Raw genomic sequence first — 23777 nt, 5'->3', positions numbered from 1 at the left:
GCTGAGAGTGAGTGTTCGGGTGGTGGCAGGAGACCAGGACAGCATGTCATCACAGAAGTCAAGACAGTAAAGGGTTTCACGGAGGAAGGGCAGGAGGTTAGCAGTGTCAGCCTGGAGAGATCATGAGGAGGACTGAGAAAAATCCACTGGGCTTGCAAATTAGGCAACCCTGTGTAAAACATCAAAGGCATATTTTTAGTGCGTGTTGGTGACAGAAACCAGACTATGGGGGATTGAGGATGAGTGGAGAAGGAGTGAAGACAGCAAGCCAACTACTCTTTTGAGTGGTTTTGTGATAAGAGGGGAGAGAGTGGTAGCTAAAGAGGATAGTGAAAGATTGGAGACTTTTTTGTAAATATAAGAGTCATGAGAATGTTTGTATGTAGAAGAGGAGGGGAGTAGGTTGGACGTGGGGAGGAAGGATGAGAAAAAGAAGAGAAAGAAAGAAGTTGATAGAATAAGGTCTCTAAGGAGGTAAGAGGGGATAGGCCTAGGAGTCCACATAGGTAAATTAGGCTCAACCAGGAGGTGAGATGCCTCTTCATGAAATTAGAATAAAGGATAGATAAAGACAGAGGGAAATACTGATGTCAAGATTTGGGAACTTGAATTGAAAACCCTTGTTTTTTTTTTTACATTTTGTTCTGAAAATAGGAGATGAGTTCAAGGCTCATTCAATCATTCATTCGACATGAACTTCTAATGCCAGTCTAGGCTTAGTGAACTTCTTGCCAGTCTAGGCTTTGTGAAAATGGTGGCAAACAAGACAAATAAAGATCTTTGCCCTTATGACAGAGATGGATACTAAACAAATAAGCACATATACATAGGTTATGTGAGATAGGTGATATGTGCCATTGAGATAAACAGTGGGAGGTAGGGGGTGGCTGGCTGCACTTTCCATGAGATGATCAGGACTGGGCAGTGAGAGATGAGCCCTATGGAGCAACAAGTGCAGAGGCCCCGAGGCAGGAGTGTGGCTGGTGTGGCTGGAGCAGAGTGATCAAGGGAGGCATAGCAGGACACAAGTTCAGAGAGGAAATGGGAATGGGGACAGCTTACAGAGGGTCTTCGAGGTGATTGAAAGAGTGGTGGCTTTTACTCCATATGGCATGAGAAGCCTTAGGAAGGATTTGGGCCCAAGAGTGACATCATTCGACTTGTTCTGAATTGACCAGGGTGGGCAGGATGGAAGGAGGGAGAGCAGTTAGGTGGCTGCTGCTGGGCAGTGGCCATGGAAAGGGGAGAAGTTGTGGACATATTTTGTGGACATATTTTGGAGGTAGAGCCAACAAGATTACTGATAGATTACACATGGAATGAGATAGAAAGAGAAAGGTCAGAGACAACGCTTAGGTTTGGGGCCTGAGCAACTAAAGAATCGAGTTGCTCTTTATTGAGACGGGTAACAATGTACGAAGAGCAGGTTTCAGGGGAACACTAGAAACATGATTTTTGGACACATTAAGTTTGAGATGACCATGAAACATCTGCAGAGGTTAAGGAGAAGAGGCTGGAACTTAGAGATGTGGGAATTGTCAACGTATACATGCCAGGTAAAGCATAGCACTGGGCAATGTCACCGAGGGGTTGAGGACAGGTAAGGAGAGGTCCCAAGGATGGAGTCCTGGAGCCTCCCACGTTTCGAGACTACAGATAAGAGAGGGAACCAGCATAGGAACTGGCATAGAGCAGCTTGTGAAGAAGAGGAAAGGTAACATAGCTCAAGCTCTGGGGGCCAGGGCAGGGGCAGTGCTGACCACTCATGTGGCCCCTTTGGTATGAAGGTGGGTTAGGAGTCAACAAGGGGCAAGGAAAGGATAACATAGCATGTCCTTCTAGCGCATCTGAGAAGGTTCATCTTAAGGACTTTTCTGGTGATGACCAGGAGCTGGGGGCCAGAGCAGAAAAGCACAAAGTGTTCCCCAGGAAAGAGGATCACTCAGATGGCTGTGGTAAGGAGCCAGAGTGTGAGAGAGGGTGACCCTTGGGCTTAGGCTGGGTGTGTTACCTGGGTCCAGGGAGAGGCAGGTGCCCAGGAAAAGAGGGGTGGTCCAGGGACAGGCCTGCTGCCTATGGGAGCAGGTGAGGGACACGTCAAGTCTCCTGGTCCCACTCTGGCACCTTTGCTTCCACCCTGGGGTTAGAAGAGAGGGACACACTGTGGTGCTGGCCAGCAGGAGGTCCAACTGCCTTTTAGAGAAGCAGGACCTTGGATTCCTCTCTCTTCCTGTCTGACACCTTCCCCATCTCCCTCCAGTGTGTGCCCAGATCCCAGAGTCAAAACACCAACTAATCTTGATTTTCTCTTTGTTTTTGTTTTGTTTTGTCCTGTTTAATGCCCCGTCCCCTTCATTCTCTGTGTTTCCCATGTCCATCTGTTCCCTGTGCTGTTGGTGGGATGCCTGCCTTGCCCCATATCCTCCTTTCCTGCCTGTCTCCCACTCCTGCTGGCTCCCCTGGGGTGGGGGTGGGCAGCATATAACGCCAAGCTGCAGGGCATCGGACACAGTGGCAGCTTCCCGCCCCCTCCTCACCACCGTCTCCGATCTTCCTCCCTCTCTGGTGGGTGGCTCTCCTTCCCTCTTCTGCCTTTCCAGTTCTTTGGCCCACTTTTGAGCATCAGTTTCTCTCTGTTTCACTGCTTCTCCATGTGCTATTCCTTCCAAACCTTTCCCACCTTCTTCCTTCTCTCCTCTGTCTTTTCCTCTCCCTCTTCTGTTGTTCTCTGGTTTCCATCTGTTTCTCCTTCTCCTCCCCGATTTCTCACTATCCTCTCCTCTGTCTCCTCACTTACTTCTCCATCCCTCCTCTCTCCAGCCCTCTCTCCCTCCTCTCTGCATGAGCCAGAGCTTATGTCTGCATGAACATGGGCCCCATGCTAGCCTTAGCCTTGCCTGCTGGGAACAATGTCTGGAATGACTAGACTAACATTCAGAGTCCCCTGCGGAGATGCAGGCCTTTGCAATGAGGGTGCTCAGTGAGGGCTCCGGACAGTTCAGCACTCCGGCCACGCTGGCCAGACTGCCTGGGCTGCAGGGCTAGGTCTCAGCAGGAGCCAGGCTGAGCTTTGCTTGGGGCCACCAGACACAACATAGAGTGGTACCCCAGCCCCTGCTGCTCTGTCCACTCTTGAACATGGCACATCCTGGGGACAGCGTACCCCTTTGGTCCCACTCCTAATCTCTGATCCCATGGCCAAGAGTCAGAAGCCCTGGGTTGGGGTCCTGGCCCTGCCTGAGACCACCTCTGTGACTTTGGACAAGTCTCTTAACTACTTAGAGCTCAATTTCCCAATCTGAGAAGTGGACAGATGATAGTCTTGTCCTGTTGTGTATTTTGCACGGGGTTTGACATGCCCTGGACCTCGTGGATGCTTCACTGGGGTCATGGTAGTTCATTTGAGAATGATGCCATCCACTAACATCTACCTCTGACCTCTGGGACATGCAGGCCCTTAGGCGTTGAGCCCGGGCCAGGGAATCACCTCTTCCTTCCCCTGCTCTTCTGACCCTGGAGGCTGGGTCAGGGAAGATGCCGTGCTCAGGCTTGCCCCACACCATGGCCCTGAGCAGCTCCAGGAAAAGACCTAGGGGTGATGGGAACTGTTGACTCCCAATGGCTGTATCTGGTGCCTCCATGGCCCCTCCTTTGGCTCTAGTAGACTGCTCCCTTCAACCGCCCCTCCCTCCTCTCTTCTCCCTCTGCCCTTCTCTCAGCCTAGTGGTGGGGAGTGCAGTGTTCAGCAGGGCCTGGGTAGGGGCAGGTTCTGGGATGGTGGGCCTACCTTAAAGGGAGCTGGCATGGCTTGCCCTAGGGCTGCTAGTGTGATTGCCGTGTGGCTTTCTGGTGCCCTGGCCCAGCAGGTGGCCCTCGCTTCCGGAGCCCCAGGCATGCTGTCGGACACCCGGCCCTACCACCTGGAGCTGAGGAATCCAGTCTTTTGGAAATCGGAAGACTGGAAAGAAGAGCTGGGCCTGTGAGGGTGGCAGTGGCCAGTCTTGGGGGGTGCAGAGGAGGCACATCATGAAGCCTGACACCAGCGTACTCATCCGCGTGATCCAGGGGCGGTGGGCAGCAGTGCTTTGCCAAAGTACATGTATCGGTCTGTGTCAGGGCTACAGCTCCCAGAATTGCAGGGTGTGTGAGTGTGTGTGTGTGTGTGTCAGATGAAGGGATTGCCTCCAGCAGTCTGGCTCACGCTAGGGGAGCCTTGGAGTGAGCTGTTGTCCAGCACAGCACTGTCCTGGCAGCAGAGTGACGCCTCCCTGGGAAGGGGGCTGCTCTGGTGTCCTGCTCCTCAGGACTGGGGGCCTGTGTGGAACCCTGGGGCCAGGGTAACGGCTCATCCTGGCAGGGCTGTGGGGAGGGCCTGATGCCCATGTATGAAGCAGCCCTTAGTGAACCCCCAGGGCTCCTTGAACATAGGGTGTTAGGATTCTAAAGATACTTTGTTGTCATAAGGGCACCCCAGCCCTCTCAGCTTCCTGGGAGCTTCTCTTCCTTTCTTCCTCTGGCCACACAGCCTCCTGCTGGGATAGGGGCTGGCCCTAGAGGTTCTGAGGGCAACCCAGTAGCCCCACTATGTACCCCCATCATCCCAGTGTCCTGCTGCCATTTCTGTTAGGCTGTGTGTGTGTGTGTGTGTGTGCACATGCAAGCATACACATGTGTATCTGTGCAAGGCACCTGCCTCTGCCTGTGTGGGTGTAGGAGACGGAGGCCCTGAGAGAGAGAATGGGACCAAAGACTGAGAAAGTCCTGGGGTGGAGGGTGGTGGCGGGAGGGAGGGAGGTGGGGAGAGCAGGCCTGTTTTTATTATCGGTCAGCCTCTGGGACGTGAGAGAGGGTGTTCTCTCCCTGACACTGGCTGTCAGCTTGTGTCCAGACACCCCAGCTTGGCTAAGGAACAATGGGGCTCTCTTCTCTCCCCTCTGCCACGCCAGTCTCCCCTCCCATAGAGCAAGACAAGAGAGAGGGAACATGTCTCTCCAGACACTCCAGGCAGATCTGGGCTTGCCAAGGGGGACAACAGTGGGACACTGTGTTCAAAGAATGTGAGTGGCCCTGACTGGCCATTGGTGCCATGGGGCCATTGGTGCTCTGCAGGGGGAGGGGCTGGCCCCGTGGGAGTGGAATGCAGGGTCTTCCCCCTTCCGCAGAGGGAGGTGCTGCCCTGCAGCTCCTTAGCTCTTTGGAGGTCATTCCCTCCATTTCCCTGCCTCTGGTCAGAACATGCTCCCACGTGCCATTCTGGTGGTGATGGAGAGAGGACTGGGAAGGTGCAGCTTACCTTCAGATGGCTGACTGCCTCATGCCAGGATCTCACATTCTCTACAGTTGTCAGGTGCCCCCTGCACCCCAGGCTGCTGCAGGCATCCGTGACCCCTGAACGTGGAGAAAGCTTTGGGAAGGTTGGGTAGAATGTTCTTGGCTTTTCCAGGAGATTCGGTGCCTCAAATGCAAACAGATCTATTTTTTAAGGGCAAATGTCAGATGCCCCAGCAGGGAAACTGGCCACACCTTGAAAAGGCAGAGGGATCTGCCAGAAAGAGCTACTGGGGCCAGAGGAGCCCGGAACTGAGACCAGCCCTAATGCATTTCTTTTAACCTTGGGGCTGAACTCAGTTCCAAACCCCAAGAGCGTTTCCCAAATGGGCTTCTTCTGTCACAATTATTGTTAGAAAATCAATGGCTATGTCTGTTTCTCTCTAATGTTTTTGCCAAGAATGAAACCAGTGGCAGTGTTGGTCCAAGCTGCCCAGGAGACCTGAGTGGGATGGGGGCTCTGGGGAGCTAAGGCCTGGGAGTGTGGGGTTGCTGCAGGAAGCAAGCTGCCCACCCTTCCCAAAACCGCACTGTTCTTTTCTCCAGGTAGATGCTCCTGGCAGCCCCTGGCTGGGTCTAATGGGACTCCTATTTTTCTATTCTGTGAATAAGGGCTCTTCAAGGCATGGGGCTTATTTGCTTTAAGTGGAACAGTTTGTAAGTGGCAGAGTGAGGTCAGAGTCCAGTTTACTGTCCCCATCCTAGGTGCTATTTTCTTAGCTGAGATGGTAGCAGGGCTGCCCCTGATTAATAAAGAGCCCAAAGCGGAGACTCAGGGCATCTCTTGGTACCTTCTACATTTAATGTGCAAATGCCAGTCCTGCTGCTCTCCCAACGCACCCCCCACCCCCGATTATGGGAGCCCCTGATTATGGGAGAGTATGAGGGCGTGTCTCAGAGCGGCTTTGCCTATGTGAGTGTGAGTGTGTGTCTGCCCGTAGGCTTGGCAGCCGGCAGCCTGCTGTTCATGACAAGTAGGAAGTCTTCACAGGTAGTGCTGTTTGTGGCAGGCTTTGTGGCTGTGCCAGACTAGGGGTGCTGGGAGGTGCGCCTGGGGACATGCAGTCCTCACTGTGGATGGCAGAAGATGTTTCTGTCTGAACGAGGGTGATTTCTGCTTGGCTGTACTGGCACATTCCTCGGGGCTGGCAGTGTGTGTGCATGTGTGCACACACACTGACCCATGTGACCTGGGGCCTTTGGTAAGTCCTAGCGGTGGTGAAAGCAGGGCTGGGAATCTCTTCCCAGAAGATATTCAGGACCAGAAGCCCACACTTCAGGCTGGGTCTTGGCCTCTGGGACCCAGGAAGTAAGTTTTCTAGGATTCTGGGAGCCAGCTCAATGAGGCAATGGATTCCATGCCTCAGCCCAGCTGTGGGAAGAGGGAGTGGGAAGGAAGGAGGGTGAGATTAACAGCATCTCCAGGCCTGTGGAATGGGATTGGGATGGGAAGTACAGAAAAGCAGATGGAGCACATGACTTCTCTCTGCCTGCTCTTCAGCTGGGAGGGACACGGTGGGATCTGCCGCCATCTTTGGGGCGGGGAGCTAAGGGGCCAGTATAAGGGGAGTTGGTAAGAGGTTCAGCAGTACACCGGATGAAGTTGGGGAACCCCAGATAAAGCCAAAATTATCCCAGAGGCCAAGTGGGGCCAGGGACTTCGTAACAAGGCTTAGTTATGTCTTTGTTTCTCTTTGGGAGCACCATTTGCAAGATGATGCAATTTAGCTCTTTCCAAGAGTTCTTCCCCACAGGCTTGGTGTTGCTGGTTGGTTGATGCAGTTGCCTTGGAGACTGTCTTTTCCCTCCACCTCCCCTCCCTTGTCTGGAAGCTCTGGCCCTCCGCCTCCAGGGGTTGGAAGTAGTTGACATCTGTTTCTTGTATCAGTCCTTTGTGTTCTTGGTCTCAGCCCTGTGCGGAGAGATTCCTGGTGAAGTCTGAGCCAATCTAAGCAGATCTCCCCTCCTGCAGAGAAAACCTGGGGTGTGAGCAGAGTTGGGCCCAGGAGGGCTGAGGGGAAGACACTGGGGGATGGCAGGCCAGCCCCAGCTTGGCCTCTGAGCTAGGAGGCACTGCCTTCTCTGAAGGGATTAGGCCGATCGATCATTTCTTACACAAAACGCTCATTGTCCTCTACACCCTGCTTTCCTCCCAGGGGTGCAGGCTCGGGAGAAGCAACCTGCAGAGCCCCCAGTCCCTCTGCGGAGGCGGGCGGCCAGTGATGGACAGTATGAGAACCAGTCTCCAGAAGCCACGTCCCCTCGTAGCCCTGGGGTTCGCTCCCCTGTCCAGTGTGTCTCCCCGGAGCTGGCTCTTACCATCGCTCTCAATCCTGGAGGGCGGCCCAAAGAGGTGAGTCCTTAAGCTGTATCTTGGGGCCACAGAGGGTAGTGGTGCCCACTCTAAATCTCCAGAAACCTGACAGGCAACTTGGCACTGATATCAGTATACTCAGTGATTTGTCTCCCCCTGCATCCTCACCCAAACTCTCTTCTCTGACATGTGGAATCTGGGGCCCATTTCCTTCCTTAAATACCTTTATGTCCCCACTTCTTGCATTAATATTGAGATTGAAGTTTCCTTTTTGATCCTAGAGAGCACCTTAATAAGGTGGTAAGAATCCTGGGGATGATATAGGTGAACACAGTTTCAAAACTCCACACTAGATCCTAGAGAGGGGAAAATTATTTTGAACCCTTTGCAGTTATAAGGTTTTTCTCAGGAACTTTAATTTTCATTCCAAAAAGTTTGCATTTCTAAGACATTTCAGTAGTTGAAGGCAGTGAGTCTCAGACTACAGCGTGAGTAAACCAAAGGGGGGTTTGTTAAAACTGTAGCTTCCCAAATCCACCTCCAGAGATTCCAGGGTAGTAGATCTGGATGGGACCCGGGAATCTGCATTCTAAATGTGTGCCCTGGAAGATTCAGATGTAGGTGGTCCACGGGCCACATTGAGGGAGCGAGTGTACTGGCCTGTAAAAGCCAGGCTAATGAGTCATTCTGGATAGAAGGGGCTTGTGGATATCTTTTCTCTCCTGCCTCTGGCAGGACCTGTCTCCTGCCCTGAGCACCAGTGAGGAGCCAGTCTGACGAGGGGATTTGGGGGCTGGTTAACTCACTGTCCTCATACCCCAGCTCATCTGAAGGGGAAACTTCTCCTTCTCATGGTTTCCCTCTTTTTCTCCCCGTATTCTCCCACAGCCCCATTTGCACAGCTACAAAGAGGCCTTCGAGGAGATGGAGGGAACCTCCCCTAGCAGCCCACCGCCGAGTGGGGGTAAGAATTCCCTGTGAAGCTCGTCTTCCCTGTGTCCCCTTCAGCCCCTCAGCTCAGCCCTGCCTGTGGGAGTGCCCCAGGCCTGAGGGTTGGAGGTGACAGTCCCCCAGGTGGGGCCAGAACGTGCTGCTCCTCACCCCCATGGCCCCTTCTCTTCCATTGCTTGTGGCCATTGTCTTCTCCATCATCCACACTCACACATCTATGGGTGCAGCCACCCCAGTTTTAGGATCCAGACTGAGTGACTGTGGGACTCTGGGCCCCCACATTACAGAGTTTTCTTACTTGTTTAGAGTCTTATTACCGTCCACACTCAAAAGACCCCACCGTCTTAGCGTGACTCTTTGTGACTTGACTTTGGCTTTGTTTCTGACCTCCATTTCTGCCTGCATCCAGATACCTCTTCCATTACAGGCAACCTATTTAGCTTCTACCAAGGAGAGAGGGACCCAGGACCCTCAGGCTGACAGAGCCCCCAGCTTATCCATCCTTGGCCTCCAGGCAGAGGCATTTAGCCCCCAGCCCCTATACACTTACTGGGGAGGCAGATCCCCAAAGGACAGAGACACGTCCACCTAAAGCGAAAACCCAAATGAGCCGAGGCATGGGGCAGTTTTCCTTTTTATAGAAGAGACATGAAGAGGAACTAGAGGAGGTGGTTGTGGGGAAGGAAGTGATGGATTAATATCAGGCCGCGAGGGACTCAGTGTACTCAGGAGAGGCCTGGGTCAGCACAAGAAGGAGACACTGGTGCTGTTCAGGGATCAGGTTGGCTGGGCCTGGCCCAAGCTATCCACTGGCAGTGACGAGAGGAGGGAGAATTGGAGCTGGCTGTGCATTCCCCTGGGGGCTGGCTGTCCTGTACTGGAAAGGAATGTGGCAATGTACGTGGCCCATGTGCCAGCAGAACTTGTGTTGGCTGCCATCTTGGGCATGAGGAGGCTGAAGCTGTGACTGATTGGCGGCCCCTGGAAGCTGTGGCTCTCCCTTGAGCAGTACTGTCCAATGGAAATATAATATGAGCACATTTATAATTAAAATTTCTCTAGTAGTCACATTAAAAAACATAATAGGAAACTGGCTAAATTAATTTTAATGAGATTTTGTTAAATCCAAAATATCCTTTCAATAGGCAAATAAGTCAATAAAAATATTGAGCTATTTTACAATCTCTTATAAAATGTAAGAAGAAACTGCTGAAATTCATTTTACTATGTTTTGTTTAACCCCAGTCTAAAATATTAGCATTTCAACATATAATCAATGTGAAAAAGAACGGGATGTTTTGTGTTCTTTTTCATACTCAGTCTTTAAAACCCAGTCTGTGTTTCACACTTATGGCATATCTCCGTTCACACTAGTCACTCTGCAAGTGCTCTGCGGCCACGTGTAGCTTGTGGCTGCTGTGCTGGACAGGGTAAACCTAGAGCAGGTGACGCAAGAGTCAACTCTGCAGCCTCTTGTGACCGTGAGGAACCTCTCTCCCAGGCCTTCTCTTTCCAAGCTGACATCTGCTTCCATTCGCTGTTAGCCCTAAATGGCCAGGGAAAGGACATCACCCTGCCTGGGGTGGAAGCCACCTGGGCTGTGCTAGAACCGGGTTTTCCCACCTTCTCCCCCTCCTTTTGGCCAGCCATGGGTGCCTTGGCAAGAAGAAGTCAGAGGTTCCATAGACACACAGGGTTAGGGAGAGAAGACAGAAGGCAGAGAAACGTGTGGAATTTTTCTCTCAGGAAGCAGAAGGCTTGCCTGGCTTTAGTGTTGCCCACTCATCTGCCTCAGCAGAAGGGCCCACTTGCCCAGGAACTGGGGGAATGAGGAATTCAGGAGCTGGAGGTGAACAAGGGAGGAACCAAGAGAGAGTTCCTGCCCTGTCCAGTCCTCTCGTCCCCTTCACCTCCTCGTGGGCCCACCTGTGCCTCCGCTGCACCAGTTGGTTAAACACACACATACCTGTGGGCTGGGGCTGCTTCGTGGTTATTTCATGAACTACTGTCTCTGAGGCCAGGTGTATTATTTCATAATTAATTTCATTCAACCACCATTGGTTTGACAAACATTAATAAGTATTTGATAGGTATCTATGAGCAAGACACCATGATAGGGAAGAGGGGGTGTGGCAGTGGTAGAAACAGAATCTGTGTGTGTGCATCTATGCGTGTGTGTGTGTGTGCATGTGTGTGTGTAAAGACAGAGGGAGGACAGACAGAGACATGAGGCCTAGACCTATCCCATAACTGGAGGTGTATGTTTGTACCCATTCGTCCCCTATGCTGTGTTTGTCCTTTGGACATCCAAGGACCGAGTGAGGGTGAAGGGCAGGAGTGAAGGTCCATCCGGACCCCTGTGATGTCTTCCAGTTCCCATGTGCATGTGGGTGTTCACCTGCACGAATGAGTTATGTATGTTGCTTGCATGGAGACAGAGTGTATTTTTTCATTGTTCTAAGATTCCTGTAGGTCTCACTGTCTTTTGGGGAAAGCAGCAGGGGCAGGGAGGGTCGTGGAGCTTTTGCTGCTGGTGGTTCCTGGGCATCTGAGGGCCATGGCTAATCTGTTGAGGCCATTTGGCAGGCAGAGTGTCCTTGGGGCTGTGGTCTCTGCAGGCTCCCAATGTCGCTGATAGGAGACACAGAGTTCATTTTTTAACTTCTTCTCAGAGCTGTGTCAGGAGACATGGCAGCTGCCACCCAGGTATCTCGTGACTGGGCTTAACAGCCACCCTGCAGATCAGCTCTGAATCTGGCCGGGTTCTTGGCTAATGGGAAAAAGCCAGCAGCCCTTTCTGACCTTGCGTGTTACATGACACTTGTAACCCAGATGCGCGGCCTGGGAGGAGCCCAGGCTTTGCATAGGGAGTAGGTGCTCTTGGCCACAGACTGCAGGCTTCTCCTCCTTCCGGGACACTGAGGTTTAGGGGGACAGAGCCCCACATTGAGAAGTTCTCTCCTCCTGGGCTTTTCAAGGGACATGCTTGGCCAAGGGCTGGCCTGAGGTCTCAGGGTTGGTGTGGCCCTGGCCCATTATCTCCTTCTGTCTCTGTCCTTTACAGGGTGTGCCATCCTGAGGCCCAATTTTCTTCTGTTCTCTTCTGAATCCATCCAAGTGCATATTTTAAATGGACTGTGTGTGTGTGTATATGTGCGTGTTGGGTGGGGGGAGGAAGAGGGATGAGAGAGTATTCTAGAGAAGGTCAGAGACAGCTGCAGAAGCCTGCATGTGTGTTATAAGCCATTGCTAAGTAAAGGGACCGCACCGAGAAGCTAAGGGCCTAGGGGTGGAAATGGTTCTCTCAAGGTTGGGGCCAAAGCCAGGACAAGGTTGGCATTTCCTGAATCTTTCCCTCTATCCTTTAAACTGCTCAAACGTGGAGAAATGCAGACAGGAAAGGGCAGTGGAGCCAAAGCACTGGGCTTCAGGGTGGTTCCTCGGCACCATCTCTGGCCCCACAGCCTTCACATGCCTGGTGTGTCTGCCTTCCTGCCCACCTCTCACTCCCTGTGTCTCTCCTCTTCTTCCTGGGACAGTGCGGTCCCCCCCAGGTCTGGCCAAGACACCCCTATCTGCTCTCGGCCTGAAACCCCACAACCCAGCGGACATCCTGTTGCACCCCACAGGAGGTGAGTTGGAAAGAGGGAAGATGGGGAGGGGGGCCAGGGGGAGGAGGACTCCTGTGGTTCTGGACAGAAACCGGGGCCTCAGAATCTGGTCAGCAGCCGGCTTTGTGCCCATGCTGAGGTCGGGCCTGGGTGAGGACTCTCTTTGTAGGGTTGGCGGGTGACAGATTTCCTTGCAGCCTTCCTGCCTGTTGACTTGTGGAGTCTGCACAACTTCCAACCTCCTCTAGCTTGGGGCTTTGGAGGCCTGGTCTCAGTTTCCTTGGTGTTGTTGAGATCTCTGCTGGAAGCCACACTTTCCAGGTGTTCAGGCCCTTGAGTACATGCACATGGGCGCACACACATGCATACATGGGTACACACACATGCACACATGGGTACACACACGTACACATGGGTACACACACGTACACATGGGTACACACACATGCACACATGGGTACACACACATGTACACACACACACACACATACACACACACACAGAGTCAGAGAAGCATGCCCCTGCTGCTCTGTGCCAGGGCCTGTGCTGGCAGCCCGGCTGGCTCTGCTCTGAGCATCCACGAGGCATCACTTGGCATTCAGAGTGGTCCCTTGGTCTGCCTCTTCAGGCCCACAGAACCCTACCACAGAAACCCATGACTGGCAGTGGCCATCACTGGCTGCCATCTCCTCGACCCCCTTGCCCTCAGCCCAGGTCTTCTCCTGCCTGTCAAAGACCTGCCACCTCTGGGCTTCTGACTCTCTCCGGCCTGTGCTCATCCCTCATCCCCATTCCCGATGCTGGCTGCCTCTTACCCTGCTGCTGAGGAAAGCACCCCAAGCTCTGAGGAAGGAAGGAGGATGGTTGCCCGGCCTCCCTGGGGTCAAACAGCCGGTCCTGTTGGCACGGTAGAGGGCAGGGCCCTGGGCCTGTCTGGCAGAAGGTGCTCCTCTGAGCAGACACCACCCCAGGTTCACACCTCCGACCTCCTCCTCCCATTTCCCAGCTCCTCTCCTTCCTATGGTGGAGGGAGACAGGGCTCCCTGGGCCCTTGGTGGCCATGTGGGGCCACTGAACTCAGAAAGCTGCTCCCTGGGCTCTGGTTTTAGGGCTGGGTGGGGGCTCCTAGGGTCAACTTTACTTTTTTCCTTAGTTACCAGAAGATGCATCCAGCCAGGTAGGTGGGCAGTGGCATGCATTTGTGACCCACGAAGCCACACAGCTGGGCACAGCCTCCCACTCAGGGTGTCAGCATGGCCGGGACACTGAGCCACCGGGGATCAGTAGAAAGGGGCTAGCGGCTGCCTCTCACCAGCCAGCACACTCCTGCCTGACACTCAGCCCACAGAGCCCTGGGCATGGGGGTTGTGAGGGGCTCAGGCTCCTGACAGTCAGGAGCTTAACTATGCCCCGGAGCCTTGGGGTCCTGTGCAGGGTGGGCCTCGGCCTTCCCCTTGGAGCCCTTCTGTGGACAGCGCAAATTGGCCCTGGCCTCACCGCAGCTTTCCCACCTCCGTTTTCTCCACAGATTCTCTTTCTCAAGAAATAATCCCTGTTAATCTCTTTCTCTCTTTTTCCTTTTTTGCTCTTCCTCATCTTCACCACCTGCCCTTCTTTCCTGCCTCTCCTTCCTCCCATCTCTCTTCTCGTCTTCCCTCAGAGGAAGATGAGGGGAAGGTGGTGGTCAGGCTCTCAGAAGGTAAGTGGCATTTGCTGTGGCTTCTTACTCTCTGGGTCTGGAAATGGCTTTTCATGCAGGGCTTAAAGAGGCTGGCTGGAGGCAGCTCTCTTTCCTCACTGGAACTCAGGTGACCAGGCACATGGCCTTCCTGTCCCTCAACGCTTGGTGATGAGATATCACCCTGGGTACCTTCTGAGTCCTGATGGGGGAGCTTGTAGCTGCCAGGCACAGGCTCAGGCACAGTCAGTGTCTGGGGGCTCCTGCAGTGTCACCTTGCTGACCCAAACGCTCCCTTTGCACCTTCCTCTCCCAGCACCATTTGCGCCAGCCCGCCTGGTGTGCAGCCGCTCACGGGGGTAGATAGGGAGGGACTCAGATCCCCTTTCCCAGGGCGTGCTCCACAGGCATTTCTCAGAGCAGAGATTCTCCACCTTGGCACCACTGACAGTTTGGCCTGAATGACTCCTTTTTTTTTTTGAGATGGAGTTTCTCTCTTGTTGGCTAGGCTGGAGTGCACTAGCACAATCTTGGCTCACTGCAACCTCTGCCTCCTGGGTTCAAGCAATTCTCCCACTTCAGCCCCTGAGTAGCTGGGATTACAGCCATGCACCACCACGGCCAGCAATTAAAAAAAAATTTTCTTAAAAAATTTTTAGTAGAGACAGGGTTTCACCATGTTGGCCAGGCTGGTCTTGAACTCTTGACCTCAGGTGATCCACCCACCTTGGCCTCCCAAAGTGCAGGGATTATAGGCGTGAGCCACTGTGCCCGGCCCTGAATGAGTCTTTGTTGTGGATGCTGCCCTGTGCACTGTGGGAGGATTAGCAGTGTCCCTGGATTCTACCTGCTAGATGCCAGTAGCTCTCACTCAGTCATGACAATCGAAAATGTCTCCAACATTGCCAGTGTCCCCTGGGGGGATAATTCTCCTGGTTCAGAGACCCCATCTTAGAGCCATGATTTGCCCTCTGGAAGCCCTGCCTGGTTTCCTATCAACACTGAAAGTACAAAGTCTGTCTTTCGGGAATCTCAGACAACTCTGGGTATTTCAGGAAATCTATGGACTCACCGTGTATACAATAATGCATTGGGATTCCCATGCAAGTAATTCTGAAAAGCAGTTTCAAGGAGCTGGCATGTCTATGGGTCCCAGATGAACCCTTGATTTAAATGAGCCCTGCAGTGGGCACCAGGGAAGCAGAGAGGGGGCGTAATCAGGTGGGAGGCCTTGGACTCACTAGGAGCATAACTCGAGTGAGGACTCGAACCAGCAGGTGAAACAAAGTAGGTGCCAACCTGGGCGAGAGGCCAGCATCTGGTTCTGGACACTGGCATCCCCATCTCTACCAGGAAGATGGGGCAAGGTGGGTGCTGTGATTGCTTCCAGTTCTGACGGGTTAGGTGTTCTGACTTCCCACCTGGGCCCTGGGCCGGTTGGCTGGTTTTCTCAGGCCTATTTCCCACTTTCCTTTGTACACACCACCTTGATTTTCCACCCCCTAAGCGGGGATGGCCTGTGCCCCTCTAAATCTGCTGTCACCCAGCTAGGATGGTTGGAGTTTCCCAGAAGACTTTGCCCTCTCCTAACCAGCTGGGGTTTGGGCAACAGCATCAGGCTGCTTGGGGGGCTGCAGAACAGGGCATCTTCCAGAGACACAGCAGGTGGGCCACAGCATGCTTCCCTCTGCTGAGAACGGCCCCTCTTCGCTCCCCTGCAGCCTCATGCCTGGGGAAAGGGCTTTCTCCCAAGCTGGAGGCTGACCGCTGCTCCTGGCAAGGCAGGAGCTGGGAGAGAGAATCTAGAATTAGCTGGAGCTCAGAGCCAATGTTCCTGTGCTTCAGATGCCGGACCATGCAATAGGCTCTCAGCTCTCCTCGAAGCTGGTTGACTTAAACAGACCCGCGGTATCCCAAACACTCTCCAGTGGAAAGGACCATGGGGTGGACTATCCAGCAAGCTGGCAGGGCCTGGTGATTGTCTCTTACTTTGGGGTGACTTCAGGGTCGTGGGCCTCAACAGAACAGAACTACCTGCCAACTGCACCTCCTGAATGGCTCTCATCTTACAGGGCCCCAAGTGCTCTGGCCAGAGCCACAGAGTTTGGAGGGGAAGGTTCTTAGGGGTTAACTCAGCCACACCCATTGTTGTCACAGATATGCAGCTGACATCAGCACTGTGGGTGGTGTTGGGGGATCTGCCCAAGGTCACAGTTAGGAGTTAACGTAGCCAGACTGGAGTTATTGGTCTCCCGTCTCTTCCTCAAGTGGCTGTTTCAAAGCCCTTCTCAGGCCTGCAGGCACCGTGCCCTGGGATTCCAGTGTGGGAGTTGGAATTGCTGCCCATGGTCTGGGGAGTGGAGTGGGGAAGGGGCAGGGAGCAAAGCTGTGGGCAGCCAGTTCCTTATTTCCTGACTCATGTGCCACAGCCCGGGTCAGACTAAAGCTCATTCTTTGCTGACCCTATGAGGCTTTGCTTGATTTCCCTGCTGATACTTTGATGGGAAATTCAGAAAAAAATGCCCGTGAGGCAAAAATGGCCAGAGGCAGGATTATTCAGCTGGGGGAAAAGAAGAATTTGAGGGATGTCTGCTATGTCCCGGACGCTGTGCGAAACACTTTACATTCATTCGTTCTTTCATTCATTGCTTCATTTATTCTTAATATTTTGTGCACTGACTGTGTGCCAGGCTTTGGGAATATAAGGATGCATAAGGCAGCTGGTGAGGAGAGTGATGCCAACAGACATTTCAATATTAGGCAAAAGTGCTGAGCCGGGGTAGGAATAGGATGTCATGGGGGCTGGGAGGAGGGCATGTGGCCCAATCTAAAAGATTTGGAATTCTAACTTTTGAGCTTCTAGATCTGGGACCTGGGGGTTTCCATATTCCCTTCTTTCTCTTCCACCCACATGTCTTGATCTAACTTAGGGTGGGTGTGCCCCTTCTCTCCAAGCAAAGAGCCTCTTTGGGGAGACAGAAAATGCACTTCAGGGTGTGGACGAGGAGCTGACAGTGCCAGACTGGAGGAGCCCAAGTCACCCTGTGCTGCAGCTGCTCTCCGCCGCCAGCAGTCACTTGGCAGAGTTTGGGCTCCTGGAATGTTCTACATGAAGTACCCTCCCTGTCCCCACCTCTCCCGCCCTGCCCAACTCCCTGTAGCCTCTGATGCAGCTGCTCCAGGATTGGAGGAAAGGAGGAAAACAGCAGGAGAGGTGGTGTGAGTGAGGAGTGGAGGAAGGCAGGGATGGGTGGCTAGGAGCAGTGGTTCTGAACACCGGGCCTGGAATTGGCAAGAAAGAATTAGGAGGAACTTTCCTGCCTCTTCTCACCTGATTCTAGCCGGGCAGGTGGGTATCCTCATTCCCACTTTGCAGATGAGGAAACTAAGTCCCAGAAAGTCTCTAGTAAGTGCATGGATGGTGGGTGAGGGGAGAGCTTGCAAGCAGAAGTATATTGTCCTGGGGTGGGAGAGAGAGAAAGAGCCAGGGAATAGACAGAAAAAGGAAGCATTTTCAATATGGAAATCTGCATCTGAAAACTTGGGAAAACTGATATTTAGCCCTGAAGATGGGTTTTAAACAGTTCTGGAGATGAACTCAGGAAATCAAATAACTTCTCAAAGGTCCTTCCTGCTCTGGGTTCATGAGGAGTAGAGATTGTATGGAAGGGCTTCGTTCATCTCCACCCCATGGTGTGGGACTGGAAGGGCAGGTAGGGGTGGCTGTCGGAGGGCAGACCAGCTGCCCAAGGAAGAGGATGTGCTGGGAAGGAGAAAGGAGGTGGGGCCCCAGTGAGGGCAGAGCCAGATGGGGCTGGGTCTGAGTGGCCTTGGCTAGGTTGGCCACCCAATGCACAAGGGCTGTTTCCAACATTGTGGTGGGAATGGATGCTGCTGCTTCTCCCTGGGCGAGCCATCCTGTTCCCCAAGTTCAGACTCCCAGTGTCTTGAGAACTGCTATGGTGTTCTGCAGTTTAGGAGCTGAAGGGGCCAATGGGACTGTTGCCTAAAGAACTTGGCCATCCTATTGAGCCATCTCAGGGTTCTAATACACTGTCCCATGGGCCCTCCACGCAATCTTACCCTCAGACTCCAGGCTGCAGCTCAGGTGCCTGTGTTTAGACTACAGGATGGAGTGGTGCGGCCCACTTTATCTCAGTTTTACAATTGCCAGAAGGGGTGCCTGTACTTCTTTAAAGGGGTGGGGCGTAGGGCAATGGGAATTGCTTACCTCATGTGTGGGTCAAGGGCATGGCGGGAAACTGATGGTTCATTCCAGTGGAACAACCTAGGACAGTTGATGGACTCTTAAAAGGTCTGGGCAGAGCAGTGAGGGATGGTAAAGCACCCCGAGTGCTCCCTATCAGGAGCAGGGAGCCATCCTCCCAGGCCTTCAGGAACCAGGAGGGAGCTGGAGGGCAGGGCCGCTGACTGGAGTGTGGCTAGAGGGAGGTGGGGAGGGGATGTAGCCACTGGCGCCTTGCCCTTCTGTCTCCCTCCCTCTCATCCCCTGCCAGTCCCTCCTTACTAGCCAAAGGCCAAAGCTATCCTGAGCCAGAGAGTAAGGGGGTCTGGATGACATAGTAAATAGAAGTCAGCCTCCAGGAATGCAGATCGGGGTAGAGAGCGGATCAGGAGTGATGTCAGTGGATTGGAGAAGAGCACAGACCTTCACAGTGTCATTCACATGGGTTTCAACTTGAACTTCAGGGAGTGAGAAAAATGGATGTGGCCTCTGAGATCTTACTGTGTGTCTCTGGATGGGGCTGGAGGGTAAGTGTCGTGCTTCTGTGCCTTTGTGGAGCACATGCAGATTGAGGGCTTGCTGTGTGCCAGGTGCTATGTGAGGGCTCGGCACACGGATCAGCTAGGCAGGCTCTGGGAGCCCACGGGCTGCCAAAGAGTGGCTTTCTCTCCCTGGCTGGGAGAGAAGGGGTTCCGAGAGCCGTGGAGACTCGGGCAAAGCCATGCTGAGTGCCTGGAAGGGTCTGGGAAGAGTTTTCAGAGAGTGACCTAGGGTGGCAAGAGACGGGAGGGGAGAGTGGGCTCTGACCTTGGCTGTCACTTGCATGGCTGTGGGTGAGACTCCCTCTGATGATCTCTTCTCCCAAGCTGGATTACCAGTTGCTCGAGACTAAAGCACTCACTGAAACTATTGGCTCCCTGACTTACAGAGGGTTGCATGTGCAGTGGGTAAGGGCAGGTCGGGGCCAGACTGCCTGGGTTCCTCGGCCGGCTCTGCCCCTTGCCTGCTGTGACCTGGGCAAGGTACTTATACCCCCTGAATCCTACTTTTCCTGTATAATTGTTTGCTCATTTTATCATTAGGAATAACCCTGTGGAGTTGGCTCTTCTCTGGCTGATGGGCTAGAGTGCTGAATAGAGCCAGCTCTGGGTGTCCTGTGAGCCTATGGGCCCTGTCTAGGTCACGCAGAGCCAGCTCGTGAGTCTGGAGATTCTGGTGCTAGTGTTCACTGCCACTAATTATCCATGTGTCCTGGGCACATGGCTCCACCTCTCTGGGCTGAGGAGACAGGTTAGATCAGCACACCGTGGCATCTGGTCAGATCCTGCCCACTGAGTATTTTGGTAAAAAAAAAGTTTGATTGCAATCCAGCCATGCCCATTCACTGTCCTATTGTCTATGTAAGCTCTCACACCACAAGAGCAGAGTTGTGTAGTTGCAACAGTGACAGCCTGACCCACCAACCTAAGATGTTTACTATTAAGTCTACAAAAAAGTGTACTGGACCTGCTCAGGGGATCTCTGCATCATCTTGTAGTTCCAGCAGAGCCTCATGCTTGGGTGGCACAGAATCCATGCCTTTGGTGAGACTTGGCCTGGGCCTTCTGTGAGGGGAGTGGGTGGCCTGGACTGGTTGAGGGAGGCTTTCAAGGAGGTCTTGCTGGCACTGCCTACATGGATTCCAGCTTTGGGTGCTGAGGTGCCTGGATCTACATCACCCTGTGCCTGGTACCTAGAATAGACCACCCGTGCCTGTCTCTTTGCAGACAAACTACCCCAGCCTTGTCCACTGTCATTGCTGTCGGGTGGAGGGGGCTCTGTGTGGGGACAAAAGGCAGATGGGTAGGCTGTGGCTGGAGCTGTGTGCAGACTCCATTGCAGCCTCTGGGATCTGCTCTGTAAAGGGTCCTGTGCTGAGGGGCCATTCTTTTCTGGTGTCCAGAGAGGCCGCTGGCCTGGGTGTAGGATGTCAGACCTGAGGGCCACCCCAGAAGCCACTCCGTGGAGGCTGTGACCCTATGCAGCAAGGCCTGGAAACACCCCGCTAGCACCCTGGTGTCTAGGCTCCTTCCAAATTAAGGTTTTCTTTGGGCTAAGGGGAGGAAGGTTGCGTTTCAGTCAGCCGGACCCCAGGCCTGTCACCCATGAGGGACCTGGAGGAGGGGGTTCTTTTCTAACTCTTACCATCACAGTCTTGGCCAGCGGGGGCTGCAGGGGCCTGGCCTCCTGAGGGCTGCACAGACTCTGGTTCTTCAGTTTCTCGGGCTGATTTCAGTGGATGCCTTAGTTGTGGGCAGTATGGCTCTGTACTCAGGCCAGGTTCCTCCTGGGTAAGACAGGGACAGGGCGGGGTGTGGAGGTGGTGGGAATGACATCCCTCCCCGATCGTGGCCTGGGGTAAATAAAAGTGTTCTGCTGCTTCTTCCTTTTTCAAATGGAATTCGTTTAGGAGCTAGCCTCAGAGGCCGTAGAGGAGTTGGGCAGGTGCTGGTCTGGGAGTCGGGCCATCTGGGACCTAGTCATTTCCCTTGCCAGGCCTCAGCATCCTCATCTGAAAAGTGGCCTTTTCTAGCATGTGTCCCCCACCCCCTCCTCTTAGGCTGTTTTGAACACCAGGTAGGGCTGTGTATAAGGAGGTCCTCTGTAAACTGCTTGGTGCTACAGGAATGCCCGAGGTGGGCGATGGAATGTTGAGTTCCGCCTGGGAATGGGGTGCCCTGACGCTAGTCTCTAGAGGAATGCTGAGTGTGTCAGGCGGAGAGGGCTGGGTGTGTCTTGGCATCGAAGGGGCTGGTGAGTCCACAGCAGCCCCGCAGAGCAAGACTCACCAATGCAGGCCTGTTGCTAGGAGGCTAAGGCTGTTTCTGGATTCTGGGTAGGGTGTAGAGCTCACATGAACTCTGGCACTGTCCTGGGATACAGGCAAGCGGGGGATGGACCTCTGGGCCCGCTGTAGGGCCTCAGACTCTAGTGGCACCAGGAGAACCTGGAAGGGCCTGGGTGCTGAGCAAGATCATTGAAGAAAGAGAGCAGCCAAAGAGGGTGCCAGCTATGGACAGACTCTTAGTCCTTGGAGGGAAGAGTCTCTGATGACCATATTCTGAGGCGGAGCCTGGGATCCATTTCAGAGCCCCCTCCTCTGAGCAAGGCCCTGGTGAAAGGTCACTGCAAGGCAGGGTGGGTCTGGGCAGGCAGGAGCCTTTCCTGTCCTTTGGGGGCTATTCCTATGTTCCCAGGCAGGAGTCCGGGAGGCTGTGTTCCAGGGGAGGTTGGGTGGGACCTGCACTGCACCCCTGTGGATCTGTACTCAGAGTCTCTTTCCCCTTGCCCCTTCCAGAGCCCCGGAGCTATGTGGAGTCTGTGGCACGGACAGCTGTGGCTGGGCCCCGAGCTCAGGACTCTGAGCCCAAGAGCTTTAGCGCTCCAGCTGCCCAGGCCTATGGCCATGAGACACCCCTGAGGAACGGGACCCTGGGTGGATCCTTTGTCTCCCCCAGCCCCCTCTCCACCAGCAGCCCCATCCTTAGTGCTGACAGGTAAGCTGGGAAGGGGCAGTGGGTGGGGGATGAGAATCCAGGCCTGGGACTGGGACGGGATGGGTGAGGCCTCCTGGATCTGTTGCCTGTGGCATGGACAGGCAGAAATCATACCCAGATGGTGGCACCTTGCAAACCACTTCATCAAGGTGCATTGAGGGCACATGTCCTGTGTGCTGAATCCTGTGGGGAGCCCAGTGACCTATAATTCCCAGGCCTCATTCAATTCCGCCCATCCAAAACTGTGCTAGGAGTGAGGCTTACCACAGTGAATGCGGCAAAGTCCTTCCCCAAGTTGAAAATCTACCAACAGTAATGACTTATATCGTGGGCTCATCCTAGGTACTAGGCACTTTGCTATGTGCTTTATGCAGTTATTTAATCCTCGCAGCAATCCTAGGAGGTGAGCACTGTTATTGTTCCCACTTTTCAGACGAGGAAACTGAGGCATAAAGGTGCAGTAGCTTGCTCGACGTCCCGCAGCTAAGCAGTGGCATAAATCGGATTCAGGTGGAAGCGTGTGGTTCCAGAGCCCACATCTCTGTCCTCTGCCCCAGACCTGTGTCATGGCGCCCTCCCTGCACACGATGAGAGTCAGATGGGCCCAAAGCCCACACATGAGTAAAGGGCTTGGAGCTCAGAACAAGGGGCCATTATTTCTGGCTAGGGATGCAGGGAGGATTTCTGAGGGCTGGAGGCATTTGTGGAGGGTCCAGAGGAACTAGCAGGATGTTGAAAGATGAAGAAAGAGAGAGAGGGCATTCCAGAAGGACAGCCCAGCAGGGACAGAGGAGTGGGCTGTGGCCATGTTGGGAGTGTGATGCTGAGGGCATGTGGCCTGCCATTAGGGAGTGCCTTGGTGGATGGATGACTGGCATTCATATTTCTGATTGCATCATACAGAGATGAAAGCCCAGAGTTGGGTGGACAGTCCCTGCTGACAGACTCAGTGGAGGGGTGCAGCAAGGAGCTGCTTGACTGGGGTAGTGGGGGTGAAGGTGGAGGGGACACAGAGATGGGATGACAACATAAGAAAGGAGGGTTGCGATCAGCTCAGGCAAGGCATCGAGTGCCAGGCAAAGGAGGAGGATCCAGGAGGTGTCGCCCCCCAGGAGGGGAGACTCTGCCCTGACCATCCCTTCTTCACTGTGCCCACTGCCCTCCCTAGCCTGGGATGTCACAGGGCCTGCAAATGACCCTGCCAGGCCCAGTGGGTCCAGTTTGCTGCACTATCTACATTGGCTCAATGCTGAGCCTCCCCTGCAAGTGGGGGTACCATGGGAAGACTAGGGGAGCAGATGAGCAGAGGCAGCTGTCTTCTGGATTCTAACCCAAGCATTCCCCCTCCCCAGCCTCTTAACAGGCAGCAGGCTACATTGCTCAGGAGGCCTGACTCTGGCAGAGGGTTACATTTCCTGTTTTAAAGGAAACGGGATTTTCCTGAGTTGCCCCAGCCACCCGTTGTTGGTGCTCAGTGAGCCCTGGCATTAGCAAGCTGTTCATTGTTTCTCACTCAAATCCCTCCTGCTGAAGTGTTGGCCCTTTCCAGGAAGCTAGCCTTTCTCCCCTGGGATTAACCTTCCAGAACTCCATTTTAGTGTCTCCTTCTCTTGCTCTGCTCAGCCTGACTCTGTCTCCCACTCCTCAGAATCCAGTTTATTCTGGATTATACCAGGAGGTGGCCTTCTGCTCTGGTGCCTTCTGGGATGCAAAGTAGACTTTGCCCTAGCCTGGCCCCTGACCTTCTCCTTACCCTTGGCTCTTGCCTGGCCCAAGAGCACACTCCTGACCAAAAACTCACATCACCCCGTGAACCTGAGCTTATCCAACCTGGCCCAGGGAGGGCCAGCCCACCACAAGATCCTTCCAGCCTGCAGCTCCAGGTTTTGGACCATTGGCTAAGTAAGGACCCCTCCCCATGGGGAGTTCTTGGTGCACAGCCTACCTGCTACCTCCCTACAGCTACTAGTGTATGCAAGGCCCCCATCAACCTTTGTTTCTCTCACCATAGATGGATAGAAATTTGGGTCTAGAAGGAGTCAGGGTCAGCTAATCCAGCCCTGTCATGTTCCACATGGAGAAGCTTCAACAAGCAAAAAAACTCACTGGCCAT

At 53.7% G+C, this 23777-nt stretch overlaps 1 protein-coding gene across 1 annotated transcript in view; it reads left to right on the top strand.

Moving 5' to 3' along the window:
* TNS1 (tensin 1) overlaps nucleotides 1-23777 on the top strand; it is a 181236-nt gene that overhangs the window by 135617 nt on the left and 21842 nt on the right. The window contains 6 exon segments of the mRNA XM_017891571.1: nucleotides 7485-7681; nucleotides 8531-8606; nucleotides 12133-12225; nucleotides 13358-13381; nucleotides 13865-13903; nucleotides 21466-21664. Of these exon segments, the coding sequence (XP_017747060.1) occupies nucleotides 7485-7681; nucleotides 8531-8606; nucleotides 12133-12225; nucleotides 13358-13381; nucleotides 13865-13903; nucleotides 21466-21664 (628 nt within the window).

The sequence above is a fragment of the Rhinopithecus bieti genome, unplaced genomic scaffold (assembly GCF_001698545.2).
Source record: "Rhinopithecus bieti isolate Rb0 unplaced genomic scaffold, ASM169854v2 scaffold_21117, whole genome shotgun sequence".
Lineage (NCBI taxonomy): Eukaryota > Metazoa > Chordata > Mammalia > Primates > Cercopithecidae > Rhinopithecus > Rhinopithecus bieti.
Note: the sequence above shows the minus strand (reverse complement) of the source record. Positions and strands in the feature narration are given on the sequence as shown.